Source organism: Columba livia, chromosome 3 (assembly GCF_036013475.1).
Source record: "Columba livia isolate bColLiv1 breed racing homer chromosome 3, bColLiv1.pat.W.v2, whole genome shotgun sequence".
Classification (NCBI taxonomy): Eukaryota; Metazoa; Chordata; class Aves; order Columbiformes; family Columbidae; genus Columba; species Columba livia.
The window spans coordinates 355,665-368,400 of record NC_088604.1 but is presented as its reverse complement, the minus strand read 5'-3'; the positions used below and the strand labels follow the sequence as shown (position 1 = coordinate 368,400).

The 12,736-nt window shown below is 74.3% G+C and overlaps 4 protein-coding genes across 9 annotated transcripts; 2 read left to right on the top strand and 2 right to left on the bottom strand.

Moving 5' to 3' along the window:
* Positions 1 to 14: 14 nt before the first annotated feature.
* On the bottom strand, positions 15 to 3,529 carry TCF23 (transcription factor 23). Its single transcript, XM_065055304.1, has 3 exons — positions 1,978 to 3,529; positions 1,331 to 1,582; positions 15 to 905 (listed from the first exon to the last, which is right to left on the bottom strand). The coding sequence occupies exons 1-3, from the start codon at positions 2,185 to 2,187 to the stop codon at positions 15 to 17; spliced, it is 1,353 nt and encodes a 450-aa protein (XP_064911376.1). The 5' UTR covers positions 2,188 to 3,529.
* A 34-nt stretch (positions 3,530 to 3,563) lies between these two features.
* PREB (prolactin regulatory element binding) lies at positions 3,564 to 6,124 on the top strand. 2 transcript variants are annotated; one of them, XM_065055387.1, is made up of 9 exons: positions 3,564 to 3,739; positions 3,876 to 4,071; positions 4,263 to 4,474; positions 4,628 to 4,708; positions 4,775 to 4,899; positions 5,071 to 5,244; positions 5,311 to 5,383; positions 5,493 to 5,652; positions 5,745 to 6,124. In XM_065055387.1, the coding sequence occupies exons 1-9, from the start codon at positions 3,605 to 3,607 to the stop codon at positions 5,837 to 5,839; spliced, it is 1,251 nt and encodes a 416-aa protein (XP_064911459.1). In that variant the 5' UTR covers positions 3,564 to 3,604; the 3' UTR covers positions 5,840 to 6,124. The 2 variants fall into 2 exon arrangements, with proteins under 2 accessions (XP_064911459.1, XP_064911458.1); XM_065055386.1 differs by having other exon boundaries at positions 4,628 to 4,899.
* Positions 6,125 to 6,279: 155 nt separating this feature from the next.
* CGREF1 (cell growth regulator with EF-hand domain 1) lies at positions 6,280 to 8,825 on the top strand. 2 transcript variants are annotated; one of them, XM_065055392.1, is made up of 6 exons: positions 6,280 to 6,715; positions 7,098 to 7,188; positions 7,537 to 7,608; positions 7,820 to 7,890; positions 7,982 to 8,103; positions 8,185 to 8,825. In XM_065055392.1, the coding sequence occupies exons 2-6, from the start codon at positions 7,112 to 7,114 to the stop codon at positions 8,662 to 8,664; spliced, it is 822 nt and encodes a 273-aa protein (XP_064911464.1). In that variant the 5' UTR covers positions 6,280 to 6,715; positions 7,098 to 7,111; the 3' UTR covers positions 8,665 to 8,825. The 2 variants fall into 2 exon arrangements, with proteins under 2 accessions (XP_064911464.1, XP_064911465.1); XM_065055393.1 differs by having other exon boundaries at positions 6,280 to 7,188; positions 7,506 to 7,608.
* Positions 8,789 to 11,618, bottom strand: KHK (ketohexokinase). Of its 4 annotated transcripts, none has more exons than XM_065055391.1 (8): positions 11,429 to 11,612; positions 11,243 to 11,359; positions 11,018 to 11,152; positions 10,075 to 10,147; positions 9,855 to 10,001; positions 9,375 to 9,463; positions 9,148 to 9,305; positions 8,789 to 9,063 (listed from the first exon to the last, which is right to left on the bottom strand). In XM_065055391.1, exons 1-8 carry the CDS (start codon positions 11,554 to 11,556, stop codon positions 8,978 to 8,980), a joined length of 933 nt encoding a protein of 310 aa, XP_064911463.1. In that variant the 5' UTR covers positions 11,557 to 11,612; the 3' UTR covers positions 8,789 to 8,977. The 4 variants fall into 4 exon arrangements, with proteins under 4 accessions (XP_064911463.1, XP_064911462.1, XP_064911461.1 ...); XM_065055390.1 differs by lacking the exon at positions 11,018 to 11,152 and adding an exon at positions 10,845 to 10,979; XM_065055389.1 differs by lacking the exon at positions 9,148 to 9,305 and having other exon boundaries at positions 8,789 to 9,147; positions 11,429 to 11,618.
* Positions 11,619 to 12,736: the final 1,118 nt, after the last annotated feature.

Here is a 12,736-nt window from a genome sequence, read left to right as displayed (position 1 = left end):
CCTGGCCATGTGCCTTACGCCCCACTCCCGGGCCAGGGCCCCCCCCACCCCCCGGGCGCCGAGCGCCCCCCGGCCCTCGTCACCCCCCTCTGTGTTTGTTGTCCCCCAATAAACGGTTCTGGAGCGCAGGTGTTGGGAGCCCCGGGGCCAGCCCCACACAGCCCCCCCGCTGTCCCCCAGGAGCCCGTGGGACGTGGCCCCGTCCCCCAAGGCCCTGCTGTCCCGGCACGAGCCCCGCCAGCCGCGGAGATTTCCGGCCGCAGCCTTGGCCCTGGCCCCTTTCCCATGGCGTGTGGCCGGCGGGGGGGCCCGGCCGGGGAGCCAGGTGAGCACGGCCGGGGGGCAGCTGCTCCGTGGCTGGGGGGCACAGGGCCCCCAACACCCCTTCCCCCCCCCGCACAGGGCACAGGGTGGGGGTCTGAGGGCCCGTCCTGCAGCCCCGGTGCAGCCGAGGCAGGAGGTGGGGGGGGTGGCTGCAGGTTTATTGCTGCGGGTGGGGCCGGGTGCCCCCAGCCCCGTGAGCAGTGTTGGGTGTGCACCCCCTCACCCGCCCCTGCCCACCCCGTGTCCCGGGGGTCCTGCCCCCACGGCTGTGCCCAGGGCGGGACAGGGGCTGGGATCCTGCTGCCCGCAGAGCTCGGGACCGCCATGCGGGGTTGGGGTGCGAACCCCACTGGCACCGACCCCCCCGCCCTGGCTGCTGCCCCAGTCCACCCCGGGGCACGGTGTCCCTGTGCTGTAGGGGCTCCCGTGGGCACCCCGGGGGCCAGGGGGGGCTGTCCCCCACTGCCAGCCTGCTGTTCCCCGGGCCTGTGTGCTGGTGGCTGCTGGCGGCTGTGCCGGGGCGGGGCAGAAACGGGTCCCCCCCAAGGGCTGGTGTAGAGGCGGGAGCGCATCGGCCATTTCTGCAAGAGAGAGAGAGGGGCCGGGGCTGGGAGGGTGGTCCCTGTCCTGCTGCTGCTGGTGCCCCATGCCTGGGGATGGGGGACCCAGGGACCAACTGCTGGTGTGCGCGGGGCATGCTGGGGTCCCTTGGCTGTGGTTTGAGGGAATGGCTGCTGGGGTGCACTGGGGACCCCAGGGACCAGCCCCATCGTGCGTTGCGGACCCCAGGGACCAGCCCCATAGCGCACCGGGGACACCAGGGACCAGCTCCATCGTGTGCTGGGGACACCAGGGACCAGCCCCATCGTGCACTGGGGACCCGGGGGCTGGCTGCTGGCACGCACAGGGGACAATGGGGGACCCAGGGACTGGGTGCTGCGCAAGGGGCAGCCCGGGGTGTGGTGCTCGGGAGCCGCGCCCCGGGGCAGGGGCGCTCTGGTCTCACCTCCACGGGGCGCAGGAGCGGGTGTCTGCGGGGCGGGCAGGAGGGCGCTGGCGGGGGGGACCCGCGGCCCAGCGCGTGGCTGAGCTGGGCGATGTAGCTGGTGGCCAGGACGAGGACGTCCAGCTGGGAGAGCCTGGTGCCGGGGGGCACGGCGGGCAGCGCTGCCTGCAGCGACAGGAAGGCCCGGCGCAGCGCCCGCACCCGGCCCCGCTCCCGCGCCGCGTTCCGGGGGCACGGCGGCCCCGGGGGGCCCTGCGGCAAGGGGTCTGAGCCAGCCGGGCGCACAGCACCCGCGGCGGAGGCTGGGGTGGGCAGTCCCCCCAGAACGGACAGGACAGCGCCCATCCTCCACAGTGCCGCCTGTCCCTGGGGAGCGCAGGGAACCCAGGACCCAGACCCACGGGGTGTCTGCCCCCCAGCTGCACAGCACCGGGCTCAATCCTGCACCAGCACGGGGTGGGCTGGTGCTGCCCAGCGTGCGCCTCCTCCTCATAGCAGCCCCCTCCTCATGGCAGCCCCGGGGTCCCTGCGCCAGCTGCCTCTGCTGCAGTGGGGCGAGGGGTGACAGGCCTGTCCCTGGGCTCCCGCCGCCACCGCACGTGGGGTCCGTGTCCGTGGGGTCCCGCTCCCACGCTCCAGCTCCTTACCTGTCCTGATGGGGGGCTTCCCTGCTTGCCAGACGGAGGCCATGGGTTGCTGCCTGCGCCCACGCCCCGGCAGCGCCGAGGGGCTCGTGTGGGGCCGCACGGACCCCTCCGGCCCCGGGAGCCGGGGGCAGCGACGGCCGGGGGGCAACCGTGCACGGCCAGCCCCGCTCTGCACCCCCCGCCAGCGCCTGCCCCCGCGCTCTCGGCCATGCCGGACCCCCGGCAGCCGCTGCCTGCGCCCCTGCCCGCTCCTCGGTCCCACCAAGTGCCGGTGGGTCGGGGCGCCCCGGGGAGCGCTGCTGCGTCCCCCGCTGCCTCCCGGCTCGGCCCGCGGCCTCGTCTGGGCGGGCGTCACGCCTCCGCCTCCTCGGCACCGCGGGATGAGCAGAAGGATCTGGGCTGTCCCAGCCGGAGCCTCCCCCGGGCCGCGGCCGCCCACGGCACCCCGCTCACCCACAGCGTGGCCTCAGCACCACGGGAGCCGCGGGGCCCCGGGCAGGGCACTGCAGGCACCGGGCACCGCGGGCACAGGGCACCGCAGGCACCGGGCACCGCGGGCACAGGGCACTGCGGGCACAGGGCACTGCGGGCACAGGGCACTGCGGGCACAGGGCTCCCACGGGTCACACCGTGCCCTGTCCCCACACACAGCCCGTGCGCCCCAGGCCCTGCCCGTGGGGTCACAGCCCCGTGCTGGTGCAGCCGCCTGCACCGACAGGCCCAGCCCGGGGGGTTCCCGCACCAGCATCAGCTGCAGGGGGGTTCCCCCTGGCATCAGCTGCAGGGGACCCCTGGGTGCTGCCCCACGCCTGTCGCTGGCTCCGGCCCCCGCACACCGGGAGCCTGGGGCACCCAGCACGCCGCCCCAGCCGGGCAGCGGGTGAGGATCCCCGAGGGCCGGGCTGGTGTGGGGGGGCTGCAGGGGTGCGCTGGGGGCACCCATGGGGCCATGGAGAGCCAGGCAGCCTCTGCAACACTGCACTGCCCCACGCAGGGACCACGGGACCCCCAGCCCCCACACAGGACCCCCGTCCTCAGCTCTTCTGGGGCTGCAGAGCTGCTCCCAGCGGCCGTGGGTGATGGGACCGGGGGCAGTGTGCCCACGGGTGACCACAGTGCCAGGGGAGTGCCTGACCCAGATGAGCCCAATCCGGCCACGAGCGGCCCCACGGGACATGGATGTCCTGCTGCCCGGGGACTGGCACATGAGTGGGGCAGCCCCCAGCCCTCCCTGCGTGCACACGGGGGTCCCTGCGGCCTCGCGGGGGTGTGTGGGCGCTGCCCCACTGCAGAGGGGTGTGCGGGGCTCGGCTCGGTAGACGGGCGGGTCCCGGCACAGCAGGACCCAGAAACACGCACGACCGCACCGCTCCCCGCCCGCGCTCCCTCTGCGCGCACTGCGCGGGGGCGGGGCCGGGCTGGCAGGGGCGGGGCCGGCGCGGCGGGGGCGGGACCCAGGAGCTCGGGGGACGGTGCCTGAGGCGGCGGGGGCGGTGCTATGTGAGGCAGGGGCGTGGCTCTGTGCGGCAGGGGGCGTGGCTCTGTGCGGCAGGGGGCGGGGCGCAGCGCGGACGTGGCGGCGCGGTGACGCAGCGCGCGGTGACGCGCTGACGTGTGCGGCGCAGCCATGGCGCCGCGGCGGCCGGCGGAGCTGTACCGGGCGCCGTTCCCGCTCTACACCGTGCGGCTGCACCCGCGCCGCCCGCTCGCCATCACCGCCGGCGGCGGCGGCGCCGCCAAGACCGGCATCCGCAACGGCGTGGTGCGCTGCGCGGGGCGCGGGCCGGGTGGGGCCGGGGGCTCGGGCCCCGGGCGGGCGCTGCGGGGGGTCCCGGGGCCGCGGGCGGGGGTCCCGGCGGGGCCGGTCGCGGGCGCTGAGCCCCGGCCGTGTCCCGCAGCACTTCCTGCAGCTGGAGCAGATCGGGGGGCAGCTCAGCGCGTCCCTCCTGCACTCGCACGACACCGAGACCCGCGCCACCATGACCATGGCGCTGGCCGGCGACATCATCGCGGCGGGGCAGGACGCCAGCTGCCACATCCTGCGCTTCAGCCTGCAGGCGCCCGAGGCCCCGAGCGGCTCCGCCGGCCGGAACGGTGAGGGCCCGCTCTGCCGGGGGTCGGCGTGACGGCGCCTGCCCTGGGGGGCAGGCCGGGGGCTGGGCGGGCTGCGCGGTGCGTTGGAGATGGGGCAGCGCCGTGGGGCCCTCCCGCCTGTCCGGGCCCCAGCCCAGCCTGCGCGGTGCCGGGGAGACGCGTCAGGGCCCCGTGTCGTCCGCCCGCCGCAGGCAGCGGGGAGAAGGGGCCGCGCAAGCGGAGAGGCCCCAGCCCGGCGGGGCAGAGCGACACGCAGCGCCAGACGAGCGAGGTGACGGTGGAGAGCCTGCACAGCGTCCGCACGGATTTCAGCCCCGACGCCCTGCAGAAGGCTGTTCGCTTCAACGCCGACGGCTCGCTGCTCGTCACCGGCGGGGCCGATGGCTTCCTCCGCCTCTGGGAGGTGGGCATGGCGGGAGCCCAGCCCGGCATCCCTGTGCCTGTGTCTTCCTGACGCCTTCCCTGAGCGACCCCGGGTGCTACGCCTGGCGGGGACCTGGGGCTGCCGGGGACCCTGGCCCGGGGCGCAGCTCCAGCTCCTGCTCTGCTCTTGCAGTTCCCCAGCATGAAGAAGACACTGGAGTTTAAGGCCCACGACGGGGAGATTGAAGATATCGCGCTGGGCCCTGACAACAAGGTGGGTGTCGGGTGGCTCCCCGGCCCTGCAGGGAGAGCTGTCCCTGGACACCCGCGCTCTGTGCAGGTGGTGACGGCAGGACGGGACTTCCAGTGCTGCGTGTGGCAGCAGGACCAGCTGGTGACGGGGCTGCGCTGGAACGAGAACCTGCCTGGCATTCCCGACAAGGCGTACCGCTACCAGGCCTGCCGGTGAGGGCCAGGCTGGGGGGCTGGGGACAGGCTGCCCCACAGACCGAACATGTAGTCTGGGGTCCACCAAAGCATTTCCCAGCGCTGCTGTGGGGAGGGGCCCCTGGGTGGGGGAAGGAGCAGCTCTGGTGCTGGCAGGGGGAGTGATGCACCCTGTGCTCCCCGGTGCAGGTTCGGGGCCGTGGAGGACAATGCCGGGGCCCTGCGGCTCTACACGGTGCAGGTCCCCCACAAGCGGGAGCGCCGCCCCCCGCCCTGCTACCTGACCAAGTGGGATGGGAAGAGCTTCCTGCCGCTGCTGACGCGGCCCTGCGGCACCGAGGTGATCTCCTGCCTCTCCATCAGGTACGCCGGGGCCGGGTGGGCGTGGGGGGGCTGCGCCAGCCCCCGCTCACTGTCCTTCCCCTGCAGTGACTCGGGCACCTTCCTGGGGCTGGGCACGGTGACCGGCTCTGTCGCCATCCACATCGCCTTCTCGCTGCAGGTGAGCTGTGGGGTCCCTGGGGAGCGACCGGCTGGGTGGGGGGATGCAGGCACAGCCCCAGTGTCCCCCAGGGCTGGGCTGACTTGGAACACCCCTCCCTGCCCCACAGAGGCTGTACTACGTGAAGGAGGCGCACGGCATCGTGGTGACAGACGTGGCCTTCGTCCCCGAGAGCCAGCGCGGGCGGGAGCTGCTGGCGGGGAATGAGGCCGCCCTGCTCAGCGTGGCCGTCGACAGCCGCTGCAAACTGCACCTGCTCCCCAGCCGACGTGGGTGCCAGGGGGCTGGGGTGCCCACCGCCACCCCCAAACCCAGGGGAGCGGGCGCTGTGGCGCTGTCCTCACCCCTCTGTCCCCCGCAGGCTCCCTCCCTGTCTGGCTGCTGCTGCTGCTCTGCGCCGGGCTCATCGTGGCCACCATCCTGCTGCTGCAGCTCGCCTTCCCGGGCTTCCTGTAGCCCCCTGACCCCCAGCGCCAGGACTGGACCCCCCAGCGCCAGGACTGACCCCCAGCGCCGGGACAGCCCCCCAGGCCGGGCTGTGCCCCAGCCCCCCAGCAGACTGTGAAGCAGAGGGCCTGGTCCTGCCGCCCCGCTGGCACTCGGGGGGCAGACGCGGGGCCTGGGGGTGCGCGGGGCCCAGCCCGGCAGGACTGCGGTGGCTGCGGTGTGGGGCTGGCCCCGGGGAGGGCGTCCTGCCGGCCCTCCCCCAGCTGCTGCCATTAAATCTGGAGTGCGAGGGCAGCGCCGTTCCGTCTGTGCCGGGAGCGGGGGTGGTCCCGCTGCTCCGGGCCCCGGCTGCAGCCGCTGGGCAGGGCCGTGCCCGCAGCCCCCAGCCCAGCGCCGGCCCCTCCCGCTGCTGCAGCCGTCGCTGTGTTCGGAGGTGGTGACGAACGGGGCCAAGAGCCGCTCCGAAAGGCGCCGGGGCGGGGACAGCGCCGGGACCGGCACCGGCAGCAGCTCCGCCCCCCGCCGTGGCCCCGCCTCTGACAGGTTGCCCCGCCCCACCGAGGGAGGGCCCCGCCTCCCCAGTGTGGCTCAGCTCGCCGCTGACCCGCCCAGGAGCGGGCGTGTGTGGTGCCGGCGGCCATCTTTGTGGCGGGCAGGCGCCGGGTGCCGGTTAACCCCTGCGCTGCCGGCGGGCGCGGGCGGAGCCGCCGCGGGTGGGGGCCGAGCCCCCGGGCAGGGCAGGGCCCGCGGGGCGGGGCGGGGCTCGGCGAGGAGCATCGCGCCCGGTGTTGGTGTCGGTGCCGGTGCCGGTGCTGGGGCGGGGGGTGTGTTGGCTACGTGGCTCAGGGCGGGGCGGGCGGCACCGAGACGTGACACCGAGGCCGGGTGAGTGGACACCGGGGACACCGGGATGGGGGGCTGTTTGGGCGGGAGGTGCGCATCGAGTGTCCAGTGCCCGCACCGCGTCCCGCACCGCGCGCTCCCCGTGCAGCCGCCGTCCCGCCGGTGCCAGCGTGTCCCCGCCGCGCTGGACGCTCCCCGGAGCTCCCGCCCACACGGGGGCCGGCGGGGAACCCGCCGCAAGTGCGAAGGCGGGTGCAGCGGGGTGCGGGCAGGGCTGGCAGGGGGCAGGCAGGGACTCCGGGACAGCTGGGTGGAGCCGTGACCGAGTGTGGGAGCGCCTCGTGAAGAGCCCCCGGCCCCCTGCCCCGTCCAAGTGCCGGACTCCTTGCGCCCCCGCCACCCTGCTGCTCTCGCTCGGCTGCAGCCCGAGGTCGCGGGATGAGGAACCTGCTGGTGGCCCTGATGCTGCTGCTGGTGCCGGCGGTGCAGGCGGCCCCCAGGGCTGGGGGGCACAGGTACGGGGCTGTGGGGTGGTGCACAGGTGCAGGTGTGAGCGGGGTACATGGCTGCGGGTGCACAGGCACAGATGGGGTGCATGGGTGCAGGTGGAGGGCACAGACATGGGGGGCACACGGCTGCAGGTGGGCGCGGGGGTCTGCAGAGAGCATGGTCTTGGTCAAGGACAGGGCTCAAGAGCGCATGGCCTGCGCTGGGCTGTGGGGGTCCTGGGTGGAGGGGATGTGGTGTGGGGTACTGTGGGGACATCAGGCCAGGCTGGGGCGGGCAGCCCCCACCCCTCCCTGTCCCCCACCCCTCACTGTCCCCCACTCAGGGGCACAGATGACCCCTCCTCTCCTGGCCAGGCCTGAGGCTCCCACCGCCCCGCGGCTGGATCCTGGTCCTGACCCGCTGAGCCCGGAGCCGCCTGCACTGCCGTGAGTCCCAGTCCCTTGGGGAGCCCCACGGCACCGGTGCGGCACCCCTGGACCGGGGGCTGCACGTCGGGGGGTTCGGGGCACAGGCTGTGCCCGGCTGGCTGGGTGGCAGGGTGGTCCTGGGGACAGCTATAGGGCAGGGCGGCCCTGGGGCAGGCAGTGGGGCAGGGGAGGGGCAGTGTGTGCCCACCCCCAGCCCGGCTGCCCCCAGGCTGCTGCGGAGCGCGGTGCGGAGCCTGGGGCCACCGGAGCAGGATGCAGAGGCCATGACACGGGAGCAGGGTAAGGCCATGCGGCGGTGGGGGCCAGGGGTCCCACGGGGACAGTGATATGGCCCCACAGCCCCAGCCCCACAGCGCCCCGTGCCCCACAGCCCTGCTCTACCTCTTCGTGCTGCACGACCACGACCGGAGCGGGCACCTGGATGGGCTGGAGCTGCTGCAGCTGCTGGGAGCGGTGCTGGCACAGGACGGGGGGCGGCCGGACCCTGATGTGGTGGGTCCCACAGAGATGTCTCCTTGCACCCCACGGAGCCCCCAGGCCAGACCCTCACTCTGTCCCACCCCATCCCCGCAGGTGGCCGCGCTGGTGGACCGAGCCCTGGAGAGGCAGGACCTGAGCAGGGACGGGCTGCTCGACCCCCCCGAGCTGCTGCTCTCCCCGGGTCAGGGACAGGGACCCCCGGGGCAGCTCCCTGGGGACCTGCTGGCCGGGGCTGGGGCTGCACCTGGGGGGGATGCAGAGGCACATGGTGGGGACATGGGGGTGGAGGGCCCAGGGCATGGCCCGGCAGAGGGGCAGGCAGCCCTCCCGGCTGGAGCCCGCGATGCTGCAGCCCTGGAGGCAGAAGGTGTCCCTGAGCTGGAAGCCCCTGATGCTGAAGCCGTCGAGGCAGAGGAAGCCCCCGAGGCTGGAGCCCCCGATGCCGGAGCCGGGGAGGTGGCTGATGTGTCTGAGCTGGCAGCCCCCAAAGCTGCAGCCACCGAGGCAGAGGAAGCCCCCGGAAGCCCCGCGGGGGAGGCAGCCCCCGTTTGGGAGGACCCCGGGGAGGGGTAGGCGGTGGGAGCTGTGGGCAGGGCTGTGCCAGCCTCAGGGCACACAGCAGGGGGGTCCCTGTGCCCCCCCGTCCTGCGGCAGGGCTGGGGAGGATGGTGAGGTCGGCACTGCGCGGTTACCCCTGTGACGTGGTGGGACGGAGAAATACATTGCTGCCCTCACCCGGCTGCGGTCAGTGCAGCCCCTGGCCGGGGGCGCCGGGCACAGCCGGGCTGCGGGAAGCAGTGCGGGGTTTATTGGCGGCAGCGGGTGCTGGTGCAGCAGGGGGTGCTGTGCCCCGGGGCGCGGCGTGTCCTGGCGCGGGGCGCTCGGCTCAGACGATGCCGTCGTAGCCCTGGATCCCACACTTCTTGCCCGCAACCTGGCAGCCAAAGGTGAGGGCGTCCTGCAGGCTCCTCCCTGGGGAACGGGTACCTGTCAGCCGCGCCGGGCTGTGCCAGGCTGTGCCATGGCCGTGCCGTGCCCAGGCCGGGCTGTGCCCACCTGCTGAGAGCGCGAAGATGACGGCGGCGTTGAAGGTGTCCCCGGCCCCCAGTGTGTCCACGAGGGTCTCTGGGGGGAAGGCGTCCGAGTGCACCAGCTCCCCGCTGGGCCCCACGGCATCAGCCCCCTCCTCAGCCCAGGCGCAGATCAGCGTGGCCCTGGGGGGTCGGTGTGGTGGGTGTGCGGCACAGCCGTGTACCCCCAACCCGCGCCCCTGTGCCCCCTACCCTGGCTGGACGCGGTCGTGCAGGCCCCGCAGCGCCTCGGGGGCCGAGCGGTACCCGAAGTGCTGGGCCAGGTCCTTGCTGATGAACACCTGCAGGACAGGGGCCGCCATGAGGATGACACCCCTCGGCACCCCCAGGCCCCAACACCCACTGGACCTCAGCCACACAGCACAACTGCACCCACCCAGTATCCCAACTGCACCCCAGTGCTCCAGCTGCAACCCCCACCTCAACACACCACTGCACCCCCCACCCCAAAACACTGCTGCACCCCGACTGTGCCCCCCACATCCTGACCCCGGCCCCCACCCCTGCACCCTCCCAGGCCCCGGTGCCCCAAACTGTGCCACCAACTGCCGCCCCACTCCAGCCTCCCGGCCGGTAGCCCCACCCTTTTCATAGCCCCGCCTGGCGGCGGTCCCGCCCCCGGCCGGTAGCCCCGCCCCGTCCGTCTGTCCGTATCCCGGCCCCGCCCCGCACCACATGTCCCAGGCCCAGCAGCGGCAGCAGCTCCTCCCGCGGCTTCTCCACCTCCACCGAGATGCGGACGCGCTCGCCCGCCGGCCGGGCGCGGTTGTGCCGCTCCACCCGCCGGATCATCGCCGCCTGCTCCTCCGCGTTCCGCGCCTGCGGGCGGCAGCGCCTGGCACCGGCTGCCCCGCGGCGCCCCCCCGCCGGGGTCCCCCAGCGCCGCACTCACCTCCCAGTGGATCCACTTGTACTGGGAGAGGTCGACCCGCTCGAAGTCGCGGGCTGTCACGTCGGGCAGGTTCCTGCAGGGCGGGGGTCAGGCGGGGCGGGGGGACCCCCAGCTGCGGCGGGGGGCGACCTCGGGTGACCCCAGCCCGGCACCCGGCGGGGGGCAAAGGGCAGTGCCCGGGGTGGCACCGCCGGGTGAATCATTAATGATGGTGCCACTGGACCCTGAGATGAACTCAAAGGGCGACCAGGCTGGAGCTGCTGGGGCCGCAGGGGCTGGTGGTGCCCAACAGTCCCTTCCACCATCCACCCGTGTGAGTGCGGCCGGCGCTCTGCCAGGGCAAGGGCCCCAGCCGCCCTGCGGCACCGGCACGGCCGAGGGAACAGAGTCCTGGGCCCCTGGCAGCTGCCGCACGCGGCGCTGGGCGTCCGCGCAGGGTCACACTGGCTGTCCCGCACACCGGAGCGCGTGGCCACGCAGGGATGCCACCGCCAATCACGGCCATGGCACAGGGGGTGACTGAGGACGATTGGCAGCGATTGTGTGTGCAGAATTACGGGGAATCACCCAATGTGGCACGCTGGACCCCCCGGCAGGCAGCGCTGGGCTGGAGCCTCTGCCGGGCTGAGCTGTGTGGGAGCCCCGGGGCGCAGGGAGCAGCCCCAGGCGCCCGGCTCAGCCAGGGCAAAGGCAGAGATGGGGCCACAGCCCCGAGCCGGCCCGGCCGAGCGCTGCCCACCGGGCAATTGGGCCGGGGCTGATGCCCTTACGTGTCATAGAGCACGATGGTCCGGGAGCCGCTGGCGGCACTGACAATGCAGCAAGCGCAGGGCACGTCCCCACAGGGCTGCCAGGCCACATGCGTCACATCCACGCCACGGCGCTGGAAATCCGCCGTAATGAAACTTGGGGGACAGAGAGCAGGGTGAGGGGCGCCACGCACCCGTGGGCGTGCAAGATGGTGCGGGTGCCGCGGCTGGTGCTGGCGATGACGACAGAGGTGGGCAGGGAACCGCCGGGCTGCGGCACCGTGTGCCCCACGTCCACCCCGTAGCGCCGCAGGTCGTCCAGGACGAAGCTGCCGGCAGGAAAGACGCGGAGTGGCCGGAGGGAGCGTCAGGGGGGCGGCCCTGGGACCCCACCGGCAGCCCCACCGCGCCCCACTTACTCGGCGGCGTGTCCGGGGGCCAGCGAGCCCATGAAGGCGCAGGGGGCTCCCAGCAGCGCCAGCACCGTGCAGGAGTTGGAGGCGTTCCCGCCGCGCTGCCACCGCTGCGACACGCACCTGCAACGCGCGGGACGTGGGCGCTGGGACCGGGACCAGCACCAGGAGTGCCCGGCCCGGCCGCGGTACCTGGTGTCCGAGTCCTCGGCCGGGAACGCCTCCACCACGCTGATGATGTCCAGACACACCAGCCCCACGCACATGATCCGCTTCTCCCCGCCGGGGGCTCCGGGGTCCCGCCGGGCGGCCGCTGCCATGCTGGACGAGCTCCTCTCGGCACCGCCACCGCCCGCCCCGCCCCAGCCACGCCCCCCAGAACGCGGCCAATCAGAGTCCGCGAGCGGGGCGGGGAAGGGCGCGGCCCCACCCTCCGGGCCCCGCCCTCTCGCCGCACCGCGCGCACGCGCGGAAGCCTCGTGCGGAGCGTGCGTGGCGGCACGCGCTCCCGGGCACCGGACGCGGTTACCGCGGGGTACGCGCGGTGGCACAGCCCGGGCACAGCCCCGTGCAGCCCCGTGCGCACACCGAGCACGCGCCCGTGCACACCCCCCGCGCACAGCCCCCGTGTACAGCCCCCGTGTACAGCCCCCGCGCACACCCCCCGGGCACACCCCCCGTGTACAGCCCCCGTGTACAGCCCCCGCGCACACCCCCCGGGCACACCCCCCGTGTACAGCCCCCGAGCACACCCCCTGTGTACAGCCCCCGAGCACACTCCCGTGCACACCCCCCGTGCACAGCCCCCGAGCACACTCCCGTGCACAGCCCCCGCGCACACCCCCCGTGCACAGCCCCCGTGTACAGCCCCCGAGCACCCTCCCGTGCACACCCCCTGCGCACACCCCCCGTGCACAGCCCCCGTGTACAGCCCCCGTGTACAGCCCCCGTGTACAGCCCCCGAGCACACCCCTCGGGCACAGCCCCCGTGTACAGCCCCCGAGCACCCTCCCGTGCACACCCCCCGGGCATACCCCCCGTGTACAGCCCCCGAGCACACCCCCTGTGTACAGCCCCCGAGCACACTCCCGTGCACGCCCCCCTTGCACACCCACCGTGCACACATCCCGTGCAAACCCCCCGCGCACACCCCCCGGGCATACACCCCGTGCACACCCTCCCGTGCACACCCCCCTTGCACACCCCCTGTGTACAGCCCCCACGCACACCCCCCGGGCACACCTCCCGCACTCCCCGCGCTCACTCCCGAGGCCGGGCCCCCCGCGGGTCCCGAGCGTGGGGCCGCGGCGGGGGGAGACCGGGGGGGTCGACCCGCGGTGGAGGGCCCGTGTCCCGTCACCACGGGGGAGCCCGGAAGGAACTGTCACTGCGGGGTGCACATTGGGGTGCGGGTTTAGGTGTAGGTCAGCGTGCAGGTCGGGGTGCCGGTTTAGGTGCAGGTTTAGGTGCCGGTTTAGGTGCAGGTTTAGGTGCGGGTTT

Coding starts and splice junctions, on each gene's coding strand:
- CGREF1 (XM_065055392.1), top strand. CDS start 7,112: ATGAGGAACCTGCTGGTGGCCCTGATGCTGCTGCTGGTGCCGGCGGTG. Junction 7,189..7,536: donor CCCAGGGCTGGGGGGCACAG/GTACGGGGCTGT, acceptor TCTCCTGGCCAG/GCCTGAGGCTCCCACCGCCC. Junction 8,104..8,184: donor GGCGGCCGGACCCTGATGTG/GTGGGTCCCACA, acceptor CCATCCCCGCAG/GTGGCCGCGCTGGTGGACCG.
- PREB (XM_065055386.1), top strand. CDS start 3,605: ATGGCGCCGCGGCGGCCGGCGGAGCTGTACCGGGCGCCGTTCCCGCTC. Junction 4,072..4,262: donor CGGCTCCGCCGGCCGGAACG/GTGAGGGCCCGC, acceptor CGCCCGCCGCAG/GCAGCGGGGAGAAGGGGCCG. Junction 5,384..5,492: donor ACATCGCCTTCTCGCTGCAG/GTGAGCTGTGGG, acceptor CCTGCCCCACAG/AGGCTGTACTACGTGAAGGA.
- KHK (XM_065055389.1), bottom strand. CDS start 11,556: ATGGCAGCGGCCGCCCGGCGGGACCCCGGAGCCCCCGGCGGGGAGAAG. Junction 11,153..11,242: donor GCCCCCGGACACGCCGCCGA/GTAAGTGGGGCG, acceptor TCCTGCCGGCAG/CTTCGTCCTGGACGACCTGC. Junction 10,148..11,017: donor ACCATCTTGCACGCCCACGG/GTGCGTGGCGCC, acceptor CCCGCCCTGCAG/GAACCTGCCCGACGTGACAG.
- TCF23 (XM_065055304.1), bottom strand. CDS start 2,187: ATGGCCGAGAGCGCGGGGGCAGGCGCTGGCGGGGGGTGCAGAGCGGGG. Junction 1,583..1,977: donor GAAGCCCCCCATCAGGACAG/GTAAGGAGCTGG, acceptor CCCTTGCCGCAG/GGCCCCCCGGGGCCGCCGTG. Junction 906..1,330: donor CGCTCCTGCGCCCCGTGGAG/GTGAGACCAGAG, acceptor TCTCTCTTGCAG/AAATGGCCGATGCGCTCCCG.